A 25,847-nucleotide genomic window follows, 5' to 3' on the forward strand; every position below is an offset into this window, starting at 1 on the left:
GTTTTCAACATCTCAATATTAGATTGGTGTTTGATTTTGCGATTATTTATTTTTATTATTATGTAGTTAAATAAAAAATATTTTTTCAAAAAACAAATTATAATCCCACTAGAGTCAATAACTCGGTTCATAGGTTTGACGTGCTAGTCCAGGTGCCCGGTTTATCGGTTTGACAAGTTCACTTCTTGATTTTATTCTTTAATATTGAATTAGTTGAGAAATAAACTGTGAATATAATTAAAAAATAGTTTAGAAAAAAAACATTATTAAATTCAATAAAATCCATGACATGAATCACTTGAGGATTGAGATCGAACCAATTTATCATTGTCTCAATAATGTTTTTTATTAAGATATCATCTTGAATTTTTTTAAAAAATTAAGCCATATTTTTACTGGTTATTAAAATTATATTTAAACCTATAAAATTAATCAATTTAATCTAAACTAGCTTATATAGTTTAATTAAAAACTCAAGTTAATAAAGAAATAGATTACAAGGTTTCAAGAAATCAATCTGCAACTTACTCCAGACGGGATCTTGGCTGGTCAGACTCCAGACGGGATGAGGTTTCCAACTATAGCCCAATAGTATCCAAATTCCAATACTCAGCCCAATTATTTCAGCCGTAGCAGCAAGCAGCACCACCTCGAGCGACCCTGAGTGGAAGTATCGCGACTCCTATAATCTAACCCCATTCGTCTCTTTTTTGTTTTTTTACTTCTCCCTCTCCTTCTCTTTCCTAAATCCTAAAAAATAAACTCCCAATTTTTTGTACGAGAAGACAGAATTTTTATTGCATGGAATGGGGGAAGAGAAGTCAAAGAAGAGACCACTGGACCTGGACTCAAACTGGGACGTGATCATGGGCAGAGACGACGGCGAACCACCGCCATTAGTGATCGTGAAAAACACGCCACAACCGCAACCACAGCCCACGCCGAGTCAGAGAGAGGACTTTGCTTCAATCTCCGATAAGAAGCTGGAGGAACAAATTGAGAGAAACAAAATTCATGTTATGAAGTTAGGCCCTACATTGCCTGACAAAGGACAGAAGCTTCAACTTACTATTAAGGCCATGGAAGAAGAGCTTGATCAAAGAAAACATCGTCGCCCTGCCCAAATGGTCTGTTTTCCATTGTTTTAGTGGGTTTTCCATCAATCTCTTTAATTTTTATTTTTGAGTCTTGAAAATTGATTCTCGCATGAATTGGTTGCTATGTTTTTTTACTGGACAGGATGTTGCTGAATGTGAGAAGCACAGAAACTCAACAGCTTCAAGTAGAATTGCTAACTTCAATTTTCTCTCCTAAATGTTTATGAAAATAAAAAAAGATATTTAAGGTATCTGAAAATGGGTTTTGTATGTGCTTCAGATGGGTTTGGACAAAAGGATGCATCATCATCTCAAGTCAAAAATTCAAAATCCCAATTTTCCACTATTTTTAGTAGAAAGATGGAAGAAAATGTATGATGCTCTTCTTTATGTTTTCAAGCCATTCATTCATATCTAGGGGTTTCTTTCTTTGCATAGCATATTTGCTGTTACCTAACTATTTATTTAACAGACAGATTGTAGGGTAGGTAATGCATTCGATAAAGAATTGACGACCTTGGGTCACTGTAATCGCCAAAATATGAGAAGTAATGGAAGGTCAGGGAAAAAGAGAAAACAGAACATACAGTCATCATCAAGACAGTTGCCTTTTCAATTTGCTACCAGGGTCTCTCTTAATGGAGAAAGACGTGGACCTGCTAATGGTGATCAAAAGGGTAAAGCTTCTTCTGCTCATCTTTTACACCACAACAGCGAAAATTTCTCCACCAATTCCTCCAAGAAGTAAGCGTTTTTACATTCATCACGTTATCCTTGTGTCATATGTGTATTTATATCAAAGTGTGCTGTATGCATACAAAGATTTTTCTTCCTACCCATAAAAAAAAGAAAAGGTTGATTGTATATGTTCCCACTGATGTGACACATTGTTCAGTTGCACTCTTATTTACCAGTTTATGTGATCTTCCCTTAGTTTTTCCTCGTGAAGATGTCTATTGTTAACTAATTGACGGGCACGAGGAATAGTGGACACCATACCTCATCGAAAAAGGATGTTATCCAAACACATTTCAAGAATTTTCACTCGTGAAGATTTTTATATCATTTGATTTCTAAATTTTAAGCGATATGATGTAATAATCATAATAAATACAGATTGCACTTGGAGTTTGTGTGTAGAATTAATCTAAGATCAATGTCCTATAAGATATACCATATTAGCATTTTGGCATGGTTTTCAACCTGGTAGCCTCTTCACATGAATCCCTGAGTATATAAATTTCATCTGCCCTTATTGCCTCAAACAGTTGAGTTGGAAGAAATGCATGTTATATTTCATGGGCATTGTTTAATTTTTAATTTGATTTTTTCGGGTAGGAAGGATGATTGCCGAGTCCTGCCTTCAAATGGTTCAAGGCCTAGGAAGGTATGTTTTTTGACCCCCCCCCCCCTCCCCTGACTGTTTGAGCGAATAATTTTTAACCTTAATAAATATTAAAATTTAAATAGCCACCTCAATAGGTAAGCTCTATAAATGACTGATGGTGTGCATTATACACGTAATTGTTCATAAGAAAAAGCTTGTTGTTCAGAGTGATAATGATAATTAGAGTGTCATTTCTTTGCTATACAAAAAAAAAAGAAAAAGATTAGTAATTGAAATGGTTAGACTATGATATTTTAACCGGAAGTGTCACTTGTAGAGTCATGTCTAATGATCTGTGATTAATGCTATTAAAACTTTTCTCTACATTGATTGTCTAGATTCTCAAAATATTGGCCTAGCACTTTGTTTGCATCAGATTGATATCCACATGCAGAGGAAATTTTCCCTGTAATATCTGCAATCTCTGGCTATTGTTTGGTTAGTAGGGTCATGATAGGAGGGCTTTTGAAGGATGCGAAAGATTTTTCTCTTTGTTATTTAGATAGCTAGTTAAATGCTACTCTTTTGGCGCTAATATATTTTGTCGATGATCTTTCTGTTATAAATTGTCTATTCTCTTTCTCGTAAACTACATTTTTTTTTCGTTTTGTTTTTTGCACCCTCTTGGTGCTCTTAAGTCAAAGATTTGTTTTCTTTGTTTTTTTATATATATTGAAAAACATGTGGCAAGTCATGGAGTTGTGTGAATTGCAATTTCTTTGAATTCTACTGTTGATATTTCTAGAAGTTAATTGGTGGTTTTGGCAGAACACTAAAAATGCTTGTTTGCGTCCATTTCCTAGATTTGATCTTACAATGGTAGATCTGATTAGTGAGACCTAGTTCTGGGATTGTGTATATGGCCTGAGAACCTGAATGCGGAGCTACTTATGTTTTGAAGAAGCTTTACCTGAGGTCTAGTATTAGTCAAAGCAGCTGGAGCTACAGTAACCATTATGTTCTATCTTGGTAGCTTTCATAAATAATATGTTTTAATGGCTTTTAACTATAAAGAAGCTGCTTTAGAACTCAATTCTATTTGTATTTAAACCATCACTATCTTCTCATGAAAATTATAAACATTAAAAGTAATTTGAATATTCTCTTATCAAGTCATAACTCATGTGTGGACTTTGGAAAATACCCTTGCACTGATGATCAGGTGTGGTTTGTGTTAGTGTTGATGTTTCACTGAAATTGGGTGCGGGATGCCCAAGCACATGTTTGATGATGGTGCTTTCCACAATCCCAAAAATCAGTTAATTTATTCTTCACTACTGTAGTTGTAAGCTGTATTAAAAAACTCTGGAAAATTTTATTTTTTGAACTGTATCAAACAGAAGTAAAGATACAGGCTAATAGAAAATGGGGAGTTGAGACATGACATTGAGAATGGCCAGTTGTTTTGGTGCATGAAATTTATTCTGCTATGCTCAAATGTAGCCAAGTGTATCTTATGGAATAGCAACCCGCTGTTTACACTGTTCTGCAATAAGAATTTTTGTCTTCAGCAGCTGATTGGATACATGATAACATTATTTAAACAGGATCCAACAGTTGTTGTCCTAGACGAAGATGAACCTCAGCTAGGGACAACAGAGCTAGCAAAAGAATTGGCTGAACAGTAATTGAAACTCCCAATGTTTTTCTTTCCTTTTTTCCCATGTTTCAACTTTTGACTATGCTGTTAATGGTAATTTTGACCCCTCTGTTACTTGTAGCATGAAGGATGCTAAGATCTCTTATCCATCAAGGTACAGCAATTTTTTTTCTGATGACTTTAACTATTTTAAATTAGTTTGCAACAGGGACGACACATAATCTTCTGATGACTTGTTGATTATCTTTGACACAGAGATGATCCAGCATCTGTTGAAATTGCTTACAAGGATATGGATTGCCTTGCCCCTGAAGCTTTTTTGACATCGCCTATTATGAACTTTTACATCAGGTAATTGTACTAGCATACAGTTTAGTTTTGATCTGATAATTTGGGGCATTTATTCAATTTATTATTCTCCTAAACCCTGCACATTTAGGGTTCATGAAAAATTTGTGAGTGAGTTTTCTACATTTCAGGCTGTTGATTGAATCGTTGGATGCTCTCTGTTTGTTCTCTTTCTTCTTCTTAGAGTAGTTGTTTCAACTGTACTGCTGTTTTGAGGAGAGCAGTTTAAAAGGAGTTGGTCATTAGGGATTTATTTGAATCTTTGACAACCACTTAGTATGGCTTATAGAAAAATATGAAAATGCAAACTTGGCACACACTGAGTTATGACCTCCAACTCTGCTCACTGGCTATTTTTATAAGTTTATGAGCAGAGCCCTCCGAGCTTGTCGTGTTTCTTGACATAATAAAAGATTCCATTGATAAGTCTTTTTTCTCCTTTTGAATAATGTCTTTGATACAGATTGACATATTAGCGAGGGGAGTGAAAGAATGCAATGTATAGAGAACATAAGAATCTAATAGACCAAACCCTTGAATTTACAAGGAGAGCTTCTTGAATTTACAAGAACCTTGTTCTTGATGTCCACAAAAACATAGAATCAATAACTCGATGAAATTACCCCCCCTGCACCACAATTCAGATTGCAGATCCCAGTACATTGAATACTCAGTTGTGGAGGCACTCAACCTGGATTGCTGAAATTGGTGTACTAGTCTCTTAGCGTTTTCAGATTAAACATGGAAGGAAAAAAAGAGAGAGAAGCAAGAAGGCTTTTCAGTTGTTTCAAGGAGAGAAAGGAAGAGAGAAGAAAAGTGAAGGATAAGAAGAAGAGACACGGTGAAAAGGCCAAGAGAGATGCGATGAAGAGAGGCAAGAGACTGATAATAATAAATGTGCAATTGACTTTTATAAAATGCTAAGTGTTGGAATTGGACCTCCTGTAGGCCAGGTTTTAAAGTTGAAATTTAGCCTAGTATACAATTCTCTTTAGGCCTATTTTTAATTCTATTTGGAACTAGATTTTTTATTTTATGTTATTTGAAAAATCTTCAACCAATAATATTTTCTTTCATTCACTAATATTGCTATTTTTATATAATAGATGCCTAATAATATTAATATTTAATAATGACCCAAATAGGTTTCTAAATGTACCACGATCCAAATTATCATACTAACTGCCCCTACATATCATGAATGCACACATGTGCGAATCATGTTCCTACCACAGTGACCCAAATGTCCACAAATCTGATAACTTTGGAACCAAAATAGGAAGAAAACCACTAACAAATTAAAACAGTGTGCTAATTAAAATCCTTCGTGATACAAAATATTGTAAATTATGAGTTTCCTAAGTAATATATAACTCCTGAATATAAAAATTACAAAGGAATTGGGACTAGTCTGCCTTATGCTGCATCAGTAACTTGTTTAGTTTTTTATTAGATTTCAGCTGGAAAACATCTGAAGGGAGAAGATGCTTATTTATAGGAATTAAGTGTATCCATTCCAAAATTTGGACATTTTATGTCAAGCTCCTATCCTAAAAATTAAAACATGACAGTCCCAACACCTAGATCCAAACGCACCAAACAATGTGCTGCAAAGTCCAAACAAAGTAGATGGGACAGAAGTCCAATGATACACTTGTGCAAAATGATGCAGTCTAGGATGAAGATAGTCCCTCATAAAACATTTATAAGCAGGACAATGGATTCACCAGCAAATCAGCAATTCCTTAGGAGTATTCTATGAAGTACATTTTCAGGCTGTCTTGCAAGCAGTAAGCTCAATGTTATAGGTCCTTGACTTCAGCTTGTTCTTTTACTGATCTCCAAAGTTGGATTGGGTGGATTATTTTTCTCATGAATCTTCATATGAGTTTGTGCCTGACCAACTTGCGAGCTGGTCTGCCTATTTGTTGCCTAAACTGGGTACCGTGAGGTTAAAGAGTACTGGAACTGCATTCCTAAAGCGGGTGTTTGTATCTTGTATCTGGAGTTGCATATTATTTCTTAACAGGAATGATTTTCAGTTCATTATACATTGAAGGAGAGTTTACTATTTGAAGAATAAATTATTAAATTTTGAAAACATGTGATACTATTGGCTATTATTAGCGTAATATAGTAGAAATACTAGAATTCATTCCTTACACTTCTTTTTTGTAATTTGAAAATGCAATGCTTTTTCCAAATCTTGTTGTGTATGTACTCAGAATGCCCTATTTTTGGGGATGTTCTAGGTAATTCTTTGCAGATTTTAAGTGACAGTCTTAAATTTCTCTTTTTAGTTATTTACTGCTTTTCTTGTTTAGATATATACGTCTGCAAGCATCTCCAGCAAATAAGGCGACGTGTGATTATCACTTTTTTAACACATTCTTTTACAAGAAGCTGGAACAGGCCATATCATATAAGGTAGCTTTCTTGCTTGGTGTTTAACTAATAAAAAAAGGAAACATGTCAGCTTTCTTGTCTCTTTTAAGTGACGTTGTTTAATTCATCAGAACATACATTCATAGATCTGACATTTGAAAGCTATTTTGTACTAGAGCTTTTGAATGCCTGAACTAGTAGAGCTAAGTACCTGTAAAAAATATTGGCAATGTCATTGCTTTTATATTAAATTTTACAATTTTTATGTGAAAGTAATTTGAAAATGATTTGATGGATCCTGACCGAGGCAGCTCAGCTTTAATTAGTGTAAGATTTTGCCCATGATTTTTATCTTGAGAAAATCAGGAATTAAAATAAATAGCTACATGTGTGACACGGGAATTCAATGTTGTTTTAGTGGTGGTGGTTTAAGAATTGAGTTGATTAAAAACACCTTGTTTTCTTAAAATAAAAAATTCCAGGGCAAAGTTTTGGTTATATTTGGTAATTAATGTATTATAGTTGAATGCACTATTATGCCTGCACCGTCTCCATTCACACTCATTCATAACTCATCTTCCCTTTTATATGCAGGGGAGTGACAAGGAATCATTTTTTGTCAAGTTCAGAAGGTGGTGGAAAGGTGTCAATATATTTGAAAAGGCTTACATACTTATTCCCATACATGATGAGTAAGTTATCTATGTTAATTTTAACTGCTTTACCAACTCTTCCCTTATTTCTGATTGCATATTGCTGCTTATAAGGAGAAATGTAGGCTGTGATTGCAAGATTATTGCTCTTATATCTTTCTTATTTGTAAGATTGAAATTAGTCTAGTCATTAGTTAACTGACTTCTTATGTGAGGATTTCTTTGCGGTTACTAGTAAACTCCATGTGAGTGGAGAAGCTCCTCATTCCCACACTGGTAAATTCAAACTATTCAGGCAAGGGTTCAAACCTGAGATATGCACCTCAACAGCATCCCTTAAGCTAAACCCATGGGACTATAGTTACTTGACCATCCAGTTGAAGGATTTAAAATTCTTTAATTAATGCTGTTAGGCCCCCCCTGGGTGTTAGGTGCAAGGCACCAAGCCAAAATGCCTTTAAGGCCAGGTCTAGAGGTGCTTAAAAGAGTGCTTAGATGAATCAGCATCTTTTCCATTATATCTATTAGAATATGGTTTTGTAATGCATTTATTTGGTATTTTTGTTATGCCTTAGTATTATTTCGTTAAGTCAGCTGAAAGGGAAGGCATTTATGCCAAGTTGAGAACTTTGAAAGACCATAAAGGATAAAGAAAAAAAGAAGAAGAAAAGAAGGATGCAAAAGGAAGATAAGAAAAGGCACCACCACACAAAAATGAAGGAAGACAAAAGGCACCAATATCTACCCTGTATGATGGTAGTAATTGTATCGTTAGGAAATATAAAAGAACGATGAAAAAGGAAGATAAGAAAAGGCACCAATATCCACCCCAGATGATGGTAGTAATTTTATTCTTAAGAAATCTAATGTTAGGTATCCCGTATAATTTAACATTTTCGTAATCGAGTTTAATGGGCTTGATGATACAAGAGGCTTTGGAACTTAGAGAAGTTCTCAATTTGTTTTTTGGTTATTATGCCTGTTCAGAGATAGTAAAAAAGAATGGACTATTTTATTTCTATCTTTATTGGTTTGATGTGTAACATTCTAAAATGATAGATTGGAATAATCTGGCGATGAACACTGGCCACCTTTCTATTGGGGATGGTTTGCTCCTTCAACCAAAACAAAAAACAACAAAAGAAAATTTGGATAAATGGTGACTAGAAAAGGAATCGGATATTGGCACAATAGGAGTCATCTTATACATGAGTAGTTGAGACTGAATACATTTGTTTAAGGTCATTAGCCAGCGATGCCTCTCCCTCCAGCATAGGAGGATCCAGGCAGGATAATCAGGTTATGAACATATTTCTTTTTCTTTCTTTGTTTTTATGTTGTGCATTTTCGTATGAAGTTGCCACTTTGCAGACTCGAACCTTTTGCACTTATGATACCTGTATCGCTGCCATTGGACTCGATGATGGCTGATCTTTGTATGCACTGTACACATGCATATTTGTGAACATGCTTGCTCATGAGAAATGTGTATCAGTGTCTTTTATTATGAAATAACAGCAAAAAGCATGTACTAGTGTTCAGTATTATTATAGTGCTGTCTCATGTCAGTGGTTGGTGCCTAGTTCCCAACCAAAAGAGATGCCATCTTCTCCCTGCCTTTTCTCTCATCTGTTAAAAATCATTTCTCACCTGTTTCACATATTTTTGTTGTCTTTCATGTATCCAGTCTTCATTGGAGCTTGGTGATTATATGTTTCCCGGATAAGAAAGATGAATCAGGACCAATTATTCTTCATTTAGATTCATTGGGATTTCATTGTAGCAGTACAGTATTTTCTAACATTAAAAGGTGAGACAGGAAAGTCCTTCCAAGCAGTAGAGTTGTTTTCATAACTAACCTCTTGCTGAAGTAATGTAACAGTTTGTACCTTGTTCCTATGAATGTCTTTTTTATTGGGTTTGTTCAGGAAAGGGACTGATAGTGTTGTTGCGAACTTAAAATTCTTTTTGATAATCATTATTGAGAAAGAAGTACCTTTGAACTGTAGCTGCAGAAAATTACAGTGGGAATTACTTCATTTTTCTATGTTCAAAGGTTGAGCATGTGAGAAGCATTGGGAACTATTATGATAATGGGAGAGAACTATAAATTAAAGCTTCGTTGTAATGCCTTGTTAGAATGCTGTAAATTCAAATCCTAATGAATGGTGTTACTTGTGTGCTGCAGTTATTTGAAAGAAGAATGGAGGTATATGAATCAAGAAGTTCCTACAGATTTTCCAATTCCAGATAGAATATGGAAACATCTAGATCGTAGAATTGAGGACAAAATCATTGCGGTGAGTTTATATAGAAAATGTCCCAAGCGTTGTGTTGTGTCCTGGTCATTTCCCTTGAATGGTATTTATGCCTTAATATGACCATGGGTATTCCTTAAAACTTTTGCCCATTTGTACAGTCCCCCTAATTTGCATAATGGAGGGGGTAATGTTAATTGGATCTTTCTTTTTCTTTGAATCTTAATGAGAGAACCTCAAGATCTTTGGCTGCTTATACAACTTGTTAGGAACCAAATCACATGTGGAATTGAATTCAATTCTACATGTAATTTGAATTCAATTGATAACCTATTACAATTTTTATGTTTGGAATAAAATACTAAATCATATAATTGAATTCAATTATACTGTTTGGAATACACGTGGAAATGAATTGAATTAACAATCTTGACTATTTTGCTCTGAATTCAAAAAAAAAAAAAAATTGTTACAAAGACTTATATTTATGTTGCCCTTAATTGTTTATCGACTATTTATTATTGTTTCTCATCGTGGTTTTTCTTCTTTCTAGTAGAAGTTTGGTGATTGTTTTGGGCTATATAAAAGAGATTAATTAACAATGATCAACATTTTTTAATTCTTAGATCAACGAGCCTAATAGTATGACCCATTCGCTTGTTGTGTGCATAAAATACAACATGTTCCTATAAAAGATAGCTAAATTAAATTTTTCAGAGAGTTTTCTTTGTTATTCGTATCATTAAAAGGACCAATTGTTATTTAAGAGACTAAATTAAATTATATTGTTGATGTTATCAAGAATTTTTCTAGGTTACCATATGATTAGCGCCCACAAGGACCACAACAAACACATTAGTTCTCTTAATAATCTATCAAGAGAACAGAACAAAAGAAGAGGAGGGCAGCAAATCATTTGAAGAAATAGGTGTTGATGAATATTTTTGGAATATTATTTTCATTGTTGATGAATATTATTCTCCCCTCTGATTTGCTTTTGCCTTTTTCTTATGATTTGAATTCTAGTACCCTCATAAGTGTTTCAAATACAGAAATTGATTTAACCTTTGGAATTGAATTCAATTCCAAGGTTTCCAAACGGCCTATATCCTTAACTTCTGTATCTTCTCTGCCAGGCTTGATTGTACAGTGTGGTTTCTGAAGGTTGTGGATTTTGTTTTTGTGCAAATCTTTCCTTGACGCCTATACCAACCCCAGATCATGTGTGGTTTTGTTTTCTCTTGCTAATCACATTTGGAAAGCTAGGGTGATTTTCAAAGTTGAGGCTTTTGTTTTGACTATAGTCCTTAGCCCTTATTAACCCTAATGATTTACTTAGGAGGTCTAAGGAAGCTTTTTTCCCGGATGTCCTTTAAATGTTATTGCTGTGATGAAAAGTCGTACCTATCTTTTTCAACATTGTTCTGTGGAGGGGGACAGGCTTTGTTTCTGTGTAGAAAGGATTGTAAGAATCTGTGAATTCTGATGTTGTGCAATGTTTTGCATGCATTTGGACAGAACAGGAATTTCTGGAATTTCAATATCATCAGCCATTGAGACAAAAATTGCTGAGTAGAAATTTTTTTCTTGCGTTGTTATGATGTTTTGCTCCAAGATCTTGGGGTGGCGTCTCCTTAGCTGATATTTAGTGTTGTTGGAGAACTGTATTTACTGTTTCTCCCATGGTTTTACATTCTTTCCATACAATGATTTTCTTCTTGAAAAAATGTAAAACATCTATAAACTTTTACCTGCTTGGCGTGGGTGGGTGATAGGTGATTTAGTTCCCGAAAGTTGTTGGCCTTTTACTCCTCAATTGTCTCACGGATATGTGGTAGTGCTTTTTTTATTATTATTATTCAATTGAATGTGTGAATTTGGAGCTCCATTAATGAAGTTGACACATTTTTCCTTCTCTCTCATTTCTTTAATGGTTGGTTTGAACTTCACCTCACTACATCCCATTACTAAATTTCCTCCCAGGTGCCCCAGCAGAAAAATGACTATGATTGTGGCCTCTTTGTACTTTTCTTCATGGAGCGCTTCATTCAAGAGGCTCCTGAGAGGCTGAAAAAGAGAGATCTGGCAATGGTAATTCCTCCCAACCCAGACTTGAATGAATAATTTCAACAATGTAGTTTAACTCCTTGATTCAATATTTGTTACGTTTCAGTTTGGCAAGAAGTGGTTCAGACCTGAAGAGGCCTCTGATTTAAGAAAGAAAATCAGGGCTATACTTATGGATGAGTTTCAAAATGCGTTTAAGAGTGGTCATATTTCAGACTCTTCTTCTTTGTCTTCAGGTGGGGATCCTCCCTAAATTTGGGGTTCATATGGGGCTATTATTTTTTCAAGATTGGGTGGTTTATCTACCTGTGGTTTGCATTTTAAATGCTACATTACGCGTGCAAAAGATGTTCGTGTATAGCCGGGGTAATTTGGTTCAGAGAAAGCGAAATAGCTAACATGTCTTGGTTGTTTACCACTGATCAGTTACCAGTTTGTATCCCAGTTTAATTGATTCACCAAATGTACAGAAGGAGAAGGGATTTGAATAGTGCTGCTTTATTTTTGATGGTGGTGCAGTGTCTGCCTAACATCCTTTGTGACTCTTTTTGTTTTGTTTGCCTTTTTGGACTTGTAATTAGTTAAACGCCCCTGGATGCCAATGCAATGCCTTGCATGCAAACAATATGAAAGTAGAAAAGAATACAATGATATCTGTGGGCTTTTGAGCTTGATGGAAATGCAGGTTTTAGTTTCAATGCGCAACCACTTCAGTCCAAGTTGAATGTGATGATTGGAGAAGGGAAAAGACGATGCCGTTGTAGCCTGCTGCGGCGGATTTGATTATTTGTATTTAATTTACTACCTGAATTCATGCACCGAGATGTAAAACTGAAGGAAATACCTATTGGCAATAATCAAATGGTAGAGATTACTGATTCTGTAGTAGTAGCTAAGCTGTAACAAAATGACAGGTCATGCCAGGTCCGCCTGAATAAATGGCTCCCAACTTTTCACGTTCTGGGAGAGATTGTCGCGCCTGACTTATCCACGGTTCATCCATGTTCGCTAAAAGTGATGACATCAGCACGATGGGACTCAAACCCTGACAACAGACCTCGAGCTAAGCAGGAGAGGATGGCGGCACATGTTTGATATCACAAGGCCGGCCAGACAGACGCATGCGTGGTTATCTTCGCCAATGCCTGCATAGGCGTAAGGCGTAAGGCTTTGCAATCTATCCCAAAGCCACAAACTCGAAACAAAAACGCCAACTCAGTTTTCTTCCGAGCAATCTGCAATGCGTCAAATGTGAAAGGAAAAGATCATGTCATAGACAATTTCAGAAACCAATCAATAAAATGTATTACATCAGCAACTTTCCCACGAACCCTCGAAGCATATGCAAATTGATAAGAATAGTTCTAAGACTATCATCTAAAGAACCAGAGAATTTCCACTAAAACCAAAACTCCGATATAACCTGCTTAAGTATCCTCTGCATCTCGTCAAGTTACCTAGCTAGCTGCAAGTTCTTGAGTAACTTTGCGATGCCTTCTGAAAATACAATCACCAGCTCATTTTACACACACACACACACACACACACACACACAGAGGTATATAGGTATCCTTTTAGTAGAAAGAAAACTGAAAAAAAGGGGCAGGTATGCTCCAGGAACACTTTTGATCAAAATTTAATATACTTAGGAATGAGGTTATTTGGTATTTAGATAGTGGTTAATCACGTGTTTATATCAATATTTCTTTTTCCATAGCCCAAGAAGTTTGTGATTGTCGGTAGAAGTCATGATACCTGCAAAACAGTCCTTATGAGTTTAGAGACTCTTCGATTATAAAGTTAGTGATTTTTAAATAGAAAGAACATAATAAATAAAAATAAAAAAGAGCTTTAAATTCCAAGAAAAAGGATGTTTGTTCTTGTTTTTGATATGATAAATGCTCTAAGAGTTAAGTTATGAGTGTTTTGAGGGTTGAAATTGTAAACTTTTTACCCAAGTGATTCAGGTGATATTTATACTTTCTGAACTTTGTTATTTTGATGGAGTGGAGGGACTGAAGAGTCATTTTCTCTAGATGACATTAATGAGGGATAAAAATCATTTATACATCATTAATAAGATGAAAATATGGTAGGCTATTAGGAGACCTTTCATACACCTACATGTATAGGAAAATGATTATTTCTGATTTTTTTATACACCTATAGGTGTAGGGAGATAATTATTCCTGAAATGAACATGTCATGCAAATAATCTTTAGATAGAACTTTATGGTCCTAACATGGATCTCTAAAACCAATTGGGTCTGGCACATAGCCAAACCTATGGGAGATAGGTCTGGTAGTTCATCAGACTTATAGTTGAACCCAAATATATTGAGTTTGACAACTTGTCAGACATACAATGTCCTGAGCTCAGCTCATGGCTGAACCCAAGTATATTGGGTCTAGCAAGTTGTCAAACTCACAATGTCTTATGCTTAACTCGTGGCTAGACCTAAGTATGTTGGGTTTAGGCTCTTTCAAAATATAAAAATATTGAGTCAAAAAGTCTGACTTATCAATTGCCCCCAAGTCCTTATGTATTAGATGCATAAGGACTTGAAAAGTCTTTTGGGAGACAACTGGTCAGGTTTGTCTTATCTTCCCTAAAAAGGTGGCATTTGAAATGTTGTTGGAGAGAGGCGAAATGATCTTTTTTAGAAAACTGTTTGGCTGTGTGTAATCAATACATTAGGCGTTTAGCCTTTCTAAGGTCATGATGTGATGCCACGTGTTCTTCGTGCATTGGAAATATAAGGCGATGACCTATATAAACTTTATTCATTTTCAATTTTATTTTTTACAATTGCCAAAATTTATCTCTATATTTTCTACACTAGGAGCCTTACATGGAGATCAAGTTTCTTCATTTTGTGCATAAGAATCATCTTCTTCTAGGTAAACACAGAAATCACACTTCACCTCTTCTTTTTTGTTTTAAATTTTCTTAAGAATGATTTCTGGAAAAGGCAAGAAAATCATGTCTCTTAAGATAGATTTTAGTTTGAGGCCTAAAACTATAAGTACTCATCAAGGATCTACAGTCATTAGAATAGGTCCTAGATCTGAAAACAGTGTTACTCAACCCTCTTCCACTAGAAAAGGGGAATGAGATTGTTCCTCAAGAGGCTTCAAATCTTAAAGGACAACTAAGGTTACCTAGGATGCCTCCAAATGAGGCAGAGAGTACGGTGTCATACAAACAGGTGACCTTAGTCAATGCTAAATAACCAGGGGACTATGTGATCATGTTGCCTGAGACTAATGATCAAGTCACCAGCAAACAGTGAAGGATAATATTATCATTTCTGCACCTAAGTGTATGTACGAGTTTGGATACTCGTTTCCTTTAGAATGATTTTTAAGGGATTTTTTTTTTGTTACTTCAACCTATAGCTCCACCCCAATGGGTAGACTGCCTTGTCTAAATTTGACAAGTTGATGAGAATCTTCAAGGAGGAACCCACGATTAGGGTTTTTAGAAACTATTATTCGCTAACCAGCAGTGCTGAAGGAAGACCTTTCATTCCCTAGTTCTTCACCTTTTTCCAATAGGCCAAGAGAGCCTATGAAAGATACATTTCGAGGAAAACCTGCTCATGCAAAGAAGTTAAGGGAAAAATAGGTGATAGTAAGATTTGATGGTATGGCTAGACCTTGGGATGGGTGTCATAACCCGAATTTTTACCTCATTTTATTAATAGTTTTCAAAAAAAATAATGAAAAACAAAAAAAAAATCCAAAAAATATATTTTTAACATATTTGAATCATTTTCAACATTTTTAACGTCTTTTCAAAACAATTCAAAATTCAAAAATTTATTTTCAACATATTCAGCTATTAATGCGTCCATTTCAAAATCATTGTTTATTTTTATCATCGAATCAGCGTTGACGTTGCATTTTTTAAAAATATCAAAATACAAAAAAATAAAATATATATATATATATACACACACACACGGATAAGGGGATCAAAAATGCAGAGGAAAAAAAAAAGGACCAATAGGAGGGAAAAGGACAAAAAACTTTTCGCCTATAAATAGGTGATTTTACACACAAAAAAATGAGGAATTTAATGAAAGCATTAGCCAAGAAAAAAAAAGATTAGTTAGAGCACACAAAAAAAGCTACACACAATTCTTCTCTAGATTGCATTAATGAGGAATAAGAATCTCTTACACATTGATAATGAGATGAAAATATGGTAGGTCCTTTAAAAACATTTCATACACTTACAAGTGTGGAGAAATGGTTATTTCTATTCTTTTATACACCTACAGGTGTAGGGAGATGATTATTCCTGATATGAACAAGTCATGTCAATAATCTTTAAAGAGAACTATATGGTCTTAACATGAATCTCTAAGACCAATTAGGTCTAACAATTCATCAGACCCATGATGCCCTAGGTCAGCTAATGGATGAACCTAAGAATACTAGGTCTAGCAACTTGTCAGGCCCATGGTGCTCTAGGCTTATCTCATGGTTGAACCCAAGTAATTTGGGTCTAGCAACTTGATAGACCCACGGTGCTCTAGGCTCAGCTCATAGCTGAACCCAAGTATATATTGTTGTCAGACCTACAATATCTTGTGCTCAGCTCATTGCTGAACCTAAGTATATTAGGTCTGGCATCTTGTTAGATCCATGGTATCTTGGGCTTAACTCGTGGCTAAACCAAAGTTTGTTGGGTTTAGGATATTTCAAAACATAAAAATATTAAGTCAAAAAGACTTACTCATCAACTTCAATTTAGGCTATAAAACCCTTATTCTAATAATAAATTTGGATATTTAGTATAGATCTCTTCTCCTAAAGGTCATGATTAAATCTCTAGCTTTATTTAGCTTCTGATCATGAGATATTTCAATGGTTTTCAAGCATTAGTCCCATCAACATAAAATCAAAGCATCAATGGCAAGTTTGATTGGTGTTTGCAACCTATAATAATTAAAAATTCATTTGGGTCTTGAATTTTTTATGAAATTTTAGCGTGATCATCCTCTTTTACCAAGTAATATACAACCATCAATTCTATTACCTAAAATGAAAATTGTGAATATGTTGCATTTTCCTATTTGGATAGAAATTCAACAAAACAAACTTTTGTTTTTTATGAAGAATTATGAACATATTGACACTTTTTCTTTTGCATGTGTATAGATTATTCGATGAAGATTAGCATGAGAGGAAAACAACCTATAGATTATAAGATTTGATGAAAAACATGGAGAATTAATTAAAGAATACAATGCCTACCAGCAAAATTGAAAATAGAATTTCAACGTGTTATGTGTGGAAACAAATGGTAGCAATGACAGACAAGATCAAGGATTGTTGCATAAAAGTCTAAAATGGCTGCATGGTGAAGATAAAAATTAGAGCAAGTTAGGTGGTTGTAAATGTTGAAAATAGTAGTAAGCTTTTGGTGGTTTGGTTGCCATTATTGACTGAAAATAGGGAGGGTTTGTTCCCCATTTCAACTATTAATAGAGGGCTTATGAGAGCTAAAATATTGTACTGAGTGATTGAGAGCAAGAGTGCACTAACAAAGAGTTTGAGTTGAGTTGAGAGTTATTTTATCATCCTCATTGTAATTTATATTTTATCCTCCTTATTGTCATGGTTGTTGGCTTGTTGCCCTCGCCACAACAGCGCCAACGTGTCTGGCCCTACTGCCTTGCGCTAGAGGCGACAACCACTACCACTCAGCTGCAAGGTTGTTGCCTCATGCTAGAGGTGGCGTAACAAGAGGGTAACCCCTTGCACTGTGTCAAGCCCAGCAAAAACCTTTACTGTCATTGTTAAGGTGGCTACCAGCACAAGGCAGTGTAGTGCAAGGGTAGTCTTTTGTGCTGCAGAAAACCTAACGAAAAAAAAAAGGGATGTTGGTGTTAAAGTGGTGGCCAGTGTGCCCACTACCGGCAACTGCAAAAAGAAAAAAAAAGGGGCAGAATTTATGATACTACCCCTAGAGCTTTATTTAGGTTTTTGGGTTTAATTTACGAATTTACTCTTGCAACGTATGCCTTATATCTGGGGTATAATTAAGGAAGATTTGCAACTTTTCTCCTTCTTGTATGAAATATTGATTTTATATTTTAAAATTAAAATCCCAAATTAAATTAATTATAAAATTAATATTTCAAATTAGCTTAGGTTCGAATTAAAATGTTTAATTTAGAGTTTTTTTAGTTTTGTAATATCTTAATAGGATTAGGATTTAATTAAAGTATTTAATTAAATAATATTTAGAAAAATGGTTTTTCTAAATTAAAGAGAGTTTTTAAGCCAAACATTTTTATTGAATTGATCCTTAAATAGTTTAGGATATTAATAATAATTTTAATATGATTAATTTTCTTATTAGATTTTGAAAAATGGTTTTTCAATAAAAGAATCTATATTAAATAAAATTTATTAAGTTTGGGACATCATCAAATTAAATTTGAATTTAATATTTCAAATTCTTTGAAATATTATTTTAAAATTGCACAAAAAACCAATAATTAGAATTGAAGCATGCAATATATTTATTTATGCGTATTAATGTTTTACTATGCTTGATGGATGGTTATGGACATTAAAGACCACTGTAATTGTGTTTTTATGGTTGAATGATTGTAATATTAAATAGGACTTGTGTGTCTTGTTTTTTCTCTATTTTTCTTCCAGGGTTGTAAAATTCTTTTCTTATATAACTCCCCTTGAATATAGCTCGAGGTTTCATATTTAATTATGTAAATGTTATATAATTTAGAAATGTAATAATTTAGGCCCCGTTTGTTTACTGGAAAGTAATTTCCTTTTGGAAAGTGAATTCCAGAAAAATAAATTCCGGGAAAGTGAATTATTTTTCGATGTTTGGTAGTGTAATGGAAAATAAGTTGGAAAACACTTTCCAGTGTTTGCTTATGTTATGGAAAATGAGCTGGAAAATAACTTATTAATGTTTTATTTTTTTCAAGTTTATTAAAATAATGAGGAACAAATCTTACAAATTAAAAAGTTGAATGAGAATGAAATTGAAAAAAAAAATAATTTCATAAATTATCTCAAATAAAATAAATAATAATCAAAATAATAGAGATCAAATCTAAAAAATAAAAAAATTGAAAGATGAAAAAATTAAAATAATAATAATTAACATTTCATAAATTATTTCAAATACAATAAGTAACAATCAAAAGAATGAGGACCAAATTTGATAGATAAAAAAATTCAATTAAAAAATGATAAAGGAAAAGCAAATAACAATTATAAAAATGAGGACCAAACTTCTATAAAAATTAAATTCTAAGGGATGAAAATGAAAAACAAATATTCAAAACAAAATATATATATATATATATATAGCAATCAAAAGTTTGAGGACCAAATTTAATATAATCAGTAAATAATATGACATTTCTAAATTTTTCACAACTTCCGGAAAGTGTTTTCCATCCAAAATAAAAGGAAAACACTTTCCTAGAAACCAAGCTAAATTTTCCTTTGACTGGAAAGTGTTTTCCATTAACCGGAAAGTGTTTTCTGTTGATCAACTTTTCTAATGGCAAACAAACACAGGAAAGTCTGGAAAGTGGTTTCCCGGAAACTACTTTCCGGGAAACAAACGCAGCCTTAGATAGAAAATTATTTTGTAATCCAAAATAAAGGTGGTGAAGGACACAATCATGGTGCTTGCAAAGGAATTATAAAGATTTGCAACAGTTATCTAGATTTTGACTACCTAATTCTCTTCAATGGCTCAAGAGAATTAATTTAGATATGTTCATAATCATCAAATTAGAATGACATTCTAAGGGTGTATGATAATATATAATTTTTATGTATGATATATCAATTATGCAATGAAATGAGACCTAATTAAAATTGATAATTATTCTCTCATTAATATATTAAGTACATGTTGAGAACATGATTTGTTTCCTTTTGATTTTATATGCATACCAGAGTTTTATTCATGGATAACTTGTTGAGTTACTCAAAATTATTGTTAAGAATATGTTTAATTTTATAAAATTAGGTCCTACTTAACTAACTTACATAATTTGAATGAGTCACTTCTAATCATATAAGGTTAGAGGCAGTAGTTAGGTGAAACATTTATGATATGTTTAGACAAAGAGTTGTCACATAACTAATCTAGAAGTCACGTAAAGATATAAGTGATAAAATATGTTATCTATCTTATTTAATTTATTTTTATTTATTGAATTACTTGAGGTCATACAAATTAAATGGAATCCTAGCCTATGTACGCGAGATTTCTCAATTTGATAGTGAGGGCTATTAATTTGCAGGAAAATAGTGGGAGATCAAGTTAAGATTAAAGATCTTATCTAAATTTAGTTTTAAATATGTATACATGAAACCAATACTCGTTATATTTACATGAATAGGTTGATAGATCACCATGAGTAAAAATAAATATATCACTACATAACATATATGATACTAATAAATTGACTGAAATAAACTTCTTGGACTGGTATCAAAATATAAGAATTATTCTCAAACAAGAAAGAATATTATATGTTCTTGAAAATTTTGACTCCTTATATCCTTAATGAGGATATTGATAACGAAGTTAGGACTAAATATCAATGTCATATTGATGATAATAAGTAGGCTACATATGTGATGTTAATTAGCATGTCACTTGAACTTCAAACATATCATGAGAATATGGATGCCTATATAATAATTATGCATCTCAAAGAGTTGTTTAATGTAATTAGATACACTGAAAGGTATAAGGCCTCTAAGAAATTGTTCCATTGTAAGATAACAGAGGATTCATCAGTGAACACCTATATGTTGAGGATATTTGGCTATTTTAAAGAAATTAGACCAATTGGGCTTTATCATAGACCATGAATTAAGTGTTGACTTGGTCTTGCAATCTAAGCAAAGAAGCTTACTTGGGGCATCAATAATAACAAGGGTATTTGTCATCATTGTGGCAAGGAAAAACACTATAATAGAAACTGTAAAGATTATCTTGCAACCGTGAAGGCTAAAATGCTTATTGAAAGTTTATGCTTCATGTGTGTTTATAATTGAATAAAGGTAAAGTGGACCTACAAGTTGGCAATGAAGCAAGTGTTGTTGCATTAACTTTGCCAAGTGGGCTAATATTAGAACTTATAATTGTTATTATATTCTAGCATTTTTTAGAACTATTGTATCCATTTCTGAATGGATTTAAATTTATTGTTAAGGGCAAATATTGTTCCTTCAATAATAATAATGTTTATTATAGATCTGGTACTTATACAAATGATTTGCATATTCCTGATCTTGAAATGCTCAGATTTAATACAAATAGCAAGAAGAACATATTAGATAATCAATATCTATATTATATATGGCATTTAAAACTAGGTCAGATCAATGAAACAAGAATAACTAAGTTACATAAAGAAAAATATTTAATCCTTTTGATTATGAATCATATGAAACATGTAAAGCTTGTAAAGCTTGTTTATTGATTAAGATTACCAAAACATTCTTCAGTAAAATAGTGAAATATATAATGAATTATTAGGTCTAATACATACAGATATATGTGGACCAATAACAATTTGTGTCATAGATGGATATAAATGTTTCATCATTGATGACCATATTGGATATGGTCATATGTATTTGATGAAAGTCAAAATCATTTGAAATGTTCAAATAATTCAAAAATAAAATTGAAATACAAATTGGAAAGAGTATTAAAATACTTTGATCGCATTGAGGTGATGAATACTTAAACCAAGTATTTTAAGATTATCTAAAAGATAATAAGATTCTCTCACAATGAACACCTCTTGGAACACCATAAATGGAGTTTCTGAAAGGAGAAGTTGTACCTTATTGGATATGGTACAATCCATGATAAGTTATGCGAACCTTCTATTTTCTTTCTAGGGTTATGTCTTGCAAACTATTGCTTATATTTTAAATAAGGTTCCATCAAAATATGTTGATAAGACTCCATATAAGATATGGAATGGTAAGAAATTAAACATATAATACTTAAAGATTTAGGGATGTAACGTTTATATGAAGCGTATAGTATTTGAAAACCTAAGAGTTGGGTTAAATAATTGTAAGTTTGTTGGATATTTGAAAGAATCAATTGGATATTATTTCTACCATCCCATTGAGTACAAGGTGTTTGTCTCAGAATATGTTACCTTTCTAGAGAAACAATTTGTTCTTGAAATGAGCAATTGGAGGGAAATAGAACTTAAAAAAGTTCAAAAACCATAAATTGACATTCAAATGGAACCAGAGCCTAAGGCTATAGCATTTGATGTTCAACCTGAAACTCAAGAAACACAAGAACTCTGTAGATCTAGTAAGACACGTCATACACTATTGAGATGTCAATTTCTTATGGAAGTTGATGATGATGAGTTGTTTATACTTGATAAGCCTATCAAATACATAGAAGCAATATCTAATAATGATTCCGAGAAATGGTTTGAAGCCATGAGATCTGAAATGGATTCCATGTACACCAACCAGGTATGGACTTTAGTTGATCCACCTAGAGGGATAAAAATTACTGGATATAAGTTGGTCTTTAAGAGAAAGACTAACATGGATGGCAATGTATAAACGTGCAAAACTATAGTTACCAAATGTTACAGACAAAGACAAGGGGTTAACTTTGATGAAACCTTCTCGCCGATAACTATGTTAAAGTCCATAAGGATTTTGCTTGTTATAGTTGCATACCATGATTATAAGATTTAGAAAATGGATGTCAAGACTGCATTCCTAAATGTTAATCTTTATAAATATGTGTATATGACGCAACCTGAAGGTTTTGAATCTAAGAAATTTACCAACAAAGTATGCAAGCTACAAAAATCTATTTATAGACTTAAGCAAGCTTCAAGGAGTTGGAATATCTATTTTGATGAAATAATTAAATAGTTTAATTTCATTAAAAATATGTATGAACCTTGTATTTATAAAAAGGTTAGTGGAAGTGAAGTCATTTTTTTAATATTATATGTAGATAACATATTATTGATAGGAAATGACATTTCTTTACTCCAGACAATAAAGATTTGGTTGTCCAAGAATTTGTCCATAAAGGATATGAAAGAAGCAGCCTATATATTGAAAGTAAAGATGTGTAAAGATAGACAAAATGCTAAAACAGTTTAGCATGGAAGAATTTGATGATGCTTATCTATTTTGTATGGAATACATCTTTCCAAAGAAATGTGTCCTAAGACACAGATTGAGAAAGATAGGATGGAAAGAATTCCTTATGCTTCGACTATAGGATCCATTATGTATGCAATATTATATACAAGACCAAATGTATCGTATGCTTTGAGCATAACAAGTTGATATCAATCTAATCTAGATTAAAGTCACTGGAATATAGTTTAACATATTCTTAAATACTTAAAAAGAATTAAGAATGTTTTTCTTGTCTATAGAGGATATAAACTAGAAGTTCATAGTTATTTGGATGCTAATTTTTAATCAAATATTAATGATAGTAAATCTCAATCGGGATATGTTTTACTTTAAATAATAGTGTTATGAGTTGGAAGAGTTCCAAACAAGAGACCACAACAAATTCTACAACTAAAATTGAGTACAGCTCCATGTTTGAGGGGACAAAAAAGGTTGTTTGGATCAAGAAGTTTATCATTGAACTAGGTACAGTTCCTAACATTGTTAATCTAGTAGCCTTGTACTGTGATAACAATAGAGTCATTGATCAAGATAAGTAACCAAGGTCTCATCAATGATCTAAAAATATACTTAAACAATTCTATTTTATTAAAGAATCAGAGAAATGAAAGATGTAAAGATAGAGGGAGTACTCAGTGAAAAGAATCTTACAAATCCTCTCACTAAGGCATAGTCCTAATAGAAGCATGTTCACCATGTGGAGGGATATGGTATTAGATACATGAGTGATTTGCTTTAGTGTAAATGGGAGATTATTAGTGAATATGTCTTGTAGTCAAATGGTTGGTTACACGTAGTACTGATTTTGTTTATGTAAAACATATTTATTATTAATAAAATCTTTCTTTATCTTTAATATTCATTTATATTTTATTAGTGAATCTAATATTTAATTAATGAATCTAGAGTAAAGATAAAGTTCATGGGATAAAAATGTTTTGCAAATGAAATTATAAAGTTGTTATAATTATGAGATCCTTATTGCATCAAAGCATTGTTTCTAAATGTTCCTGGTCATTGTTCTATTAAGAATGCCTATTAATTAGAGTTTTTGAGACCAATATATATTATGTTTTTTTCTTTTATGAAAGGAAGCAGTTGCATTGCTCTCATATATTGAGGTATGAGGGATACTTGGAACTAACATATAGGTGTTTGTCAAATAACATTTACATTAAATTAGCCCGTAAGAGAATTCTATATGGAGAGATCACTTATGTCTATGGAAAGGCTTACGTGATAGTTGTGTAAGTGATCTTTAGATTTGAGATCACTAAATTATCTCTTATAAAGAGTGTTATGCTTTCATCCTCACCACAAGTTGTCCTAATTAAGGATAATAAATAGATAAATATTAGGTATGGCATAAAATATATAAAATTATTTAAGGAATTAAGAGAGGATTCATCACCCTAGATGAATTAGAGAAAATGTTTTATCTGTTCTCAAATAATATTGATTGTGAAATCCTTGGTCAAGGTGGAATGAGTTTTGAAAAGAGTTTCAAAATCTTATTCAAATAATTAATGACTATAATGCTGAGAACTAACATGATTTAATAAAGCAGACATATTATATGCTACAATGTTTAAATTAAAACATTTATGATGAAAAGATAATAATCACACTAAGAAACTGGGCACTAAAAGGTTAAGTTAAACCACTTATGACTTTTTTAATATTTGAATGATCATGACAAGTTGTTGGACATTGTACTTGATCTTCAAATACAAGTCAATCAATTGTTGAATTGATAATAAATTAAATTGTTTAATTTATTTAATCTTATTTTATTTAGGATTATGATTTATATTTGGGACAACTTATTAGGGAACCTAATGGGTCACACACATAATAACCATTGGTCAGAAATTAAAATGGGATGATTAATCAAATGTGATTTGATTGTAAATAATTTTTAAAAATTAAGGACTAGAATGTAATTAATACATGGGATTACAATTCTAAACCTAGAAAAAATCAAGTAAGGACTTGATTGAATAAATTTCTAAAATTATCCTAAATTAATAGATGTGATATTATTTAAAGGGCAAATTGATATTTTATCTTTTATAAGGTTTTTAGGTTTTTCTATAAATAGAATGTTATGCCTCTTATTTCTTATGAAAATATGATAATAGTACAGTACAAAAACAACTAAAAAAAAAGAGCTAGCACTCTAAGGTATAGCAATCTCTCTCTCCTAAAAGGGTTTAGGAGATTGTTCACTAGTAGTTCAAGTTGACTGCCATTAGAGGCTAGATATTTGGACGGCTAATGGTTTACGACAACTCAGCCTTGAAGCAAATATTCAAATCCAAAAAGAACATTTGATTTTCGGGTAATTTTTATATAAACCCTAAATAATTCTAGATCTATAAGGATCTTTGGAACACCTAAAAATCTTAAATTTATTATTTCCACTCCATGTATGTGTATCAGGAAAGTCAACACTATCTCATGTAGTTTCTTTATTCTTTCGTGTTCGGTGATTTCTCCTTACTTAGTTTGGAATGACTAGATAAGGGGATGCTTACATGTTGAACACGTGGAGCATTTTCTTCACATACTCTTCCCGTAAAGGGTTTAGAGTACCATAAGCTTTGTACCTAAATATTTGTATACCAAGGATTTGTTTTGTAGCTTCTAAATCCTTTATTTCAAACTATTTTGACAACTCTTATATTATCCTACTACTATATATGGATGACATGCTAGTTATAGGATCTAGTATTGAAGAGATCAATAAATTGAAGGGGAAATTGTCAAAGCCAGTAAGCACCCCTTAACTAGTCATTTCAAACTAAGAAGCAATCACTAAAGACA

General features: G+C 32.8%; 1 protein-coding gene across 1 annotated transcript; it reads left to right on the top strand.

Moving 5' to 3' along the window:
• The first annotated feature begins 495 nt into the window (after window positions 1-495).
• Window positions 496-12,676, top strand: LOC7492402 (ubiquitin-like-specific protease 1D). Its single transcript, XM_024611308.2, has 14 exons — window positions 496-1,127; window positions 1,240-1,282; window positions 1,378-1,469; window positions 1,570-1,841; window positions 2,436-2,484; window positions 4,032-4,108; window positions 4,206-4,238; window positions 4,340-4,435; window positions 6,757-6,859; window positions 7,412-7,509; window positions 9,158-9,280; window positions 9,659-9,770; window positions 11,712-11,819; window positions 11,902-12,676. Exons 1-14 carry the CDS (start codon window positions 807-809, stop codon window positions 12,046-12,048), a joined length of 1,674 nt encoding a protein of 557 aa, XP_024467076.1. The 5' UTR covers window positions 496-806; the 3' UTR covers window positions 12,049-12,676.
• The last annotated feature ends 13,171 nt before the right edge of the window (window positions 12,677-25,847 follow it).

Source organism: Populus trichocarpa, chromosome 10, assembly GCF_000002775.5.
Source record: "Populus trichocarpa isolate Nisqually-1 chromosome 10, P.trichocarpa_v4.1, whole genome shotgun sequence".
Lineage (NCBI taxonomy): Eukaryota > Viridiplantae > Streptophyta > Magnoliopsida > Malpighiales > Salicaceae > Populus > Populus trichocarpa.

Excerpts from the sequence above, each read along its gene's own strand:
- LOC7492402 (XM_024611308.2), top strand. The coding sequence starts at position 807 with ATGGGGGAAGAGAAGTCAAAGAAGAGACCACTGGACCTGGACTCAAAC. Across the intron at positions 2,485-4,031 it reads ATGGTTCAAGGCCTAGGAAG|GATCCAACAGTTGTTGTCCT; the intron begins GTATGTTTTTTG and ends TTATTTAAACAG. Across the intron at positions 7,510-9,157 it reads CTTATTCCCATACATGATGA|TCTTCATTGGAGCTTGGTGA; the intron begins GTAAGTTATCTA and ends TCATGTATCCAG.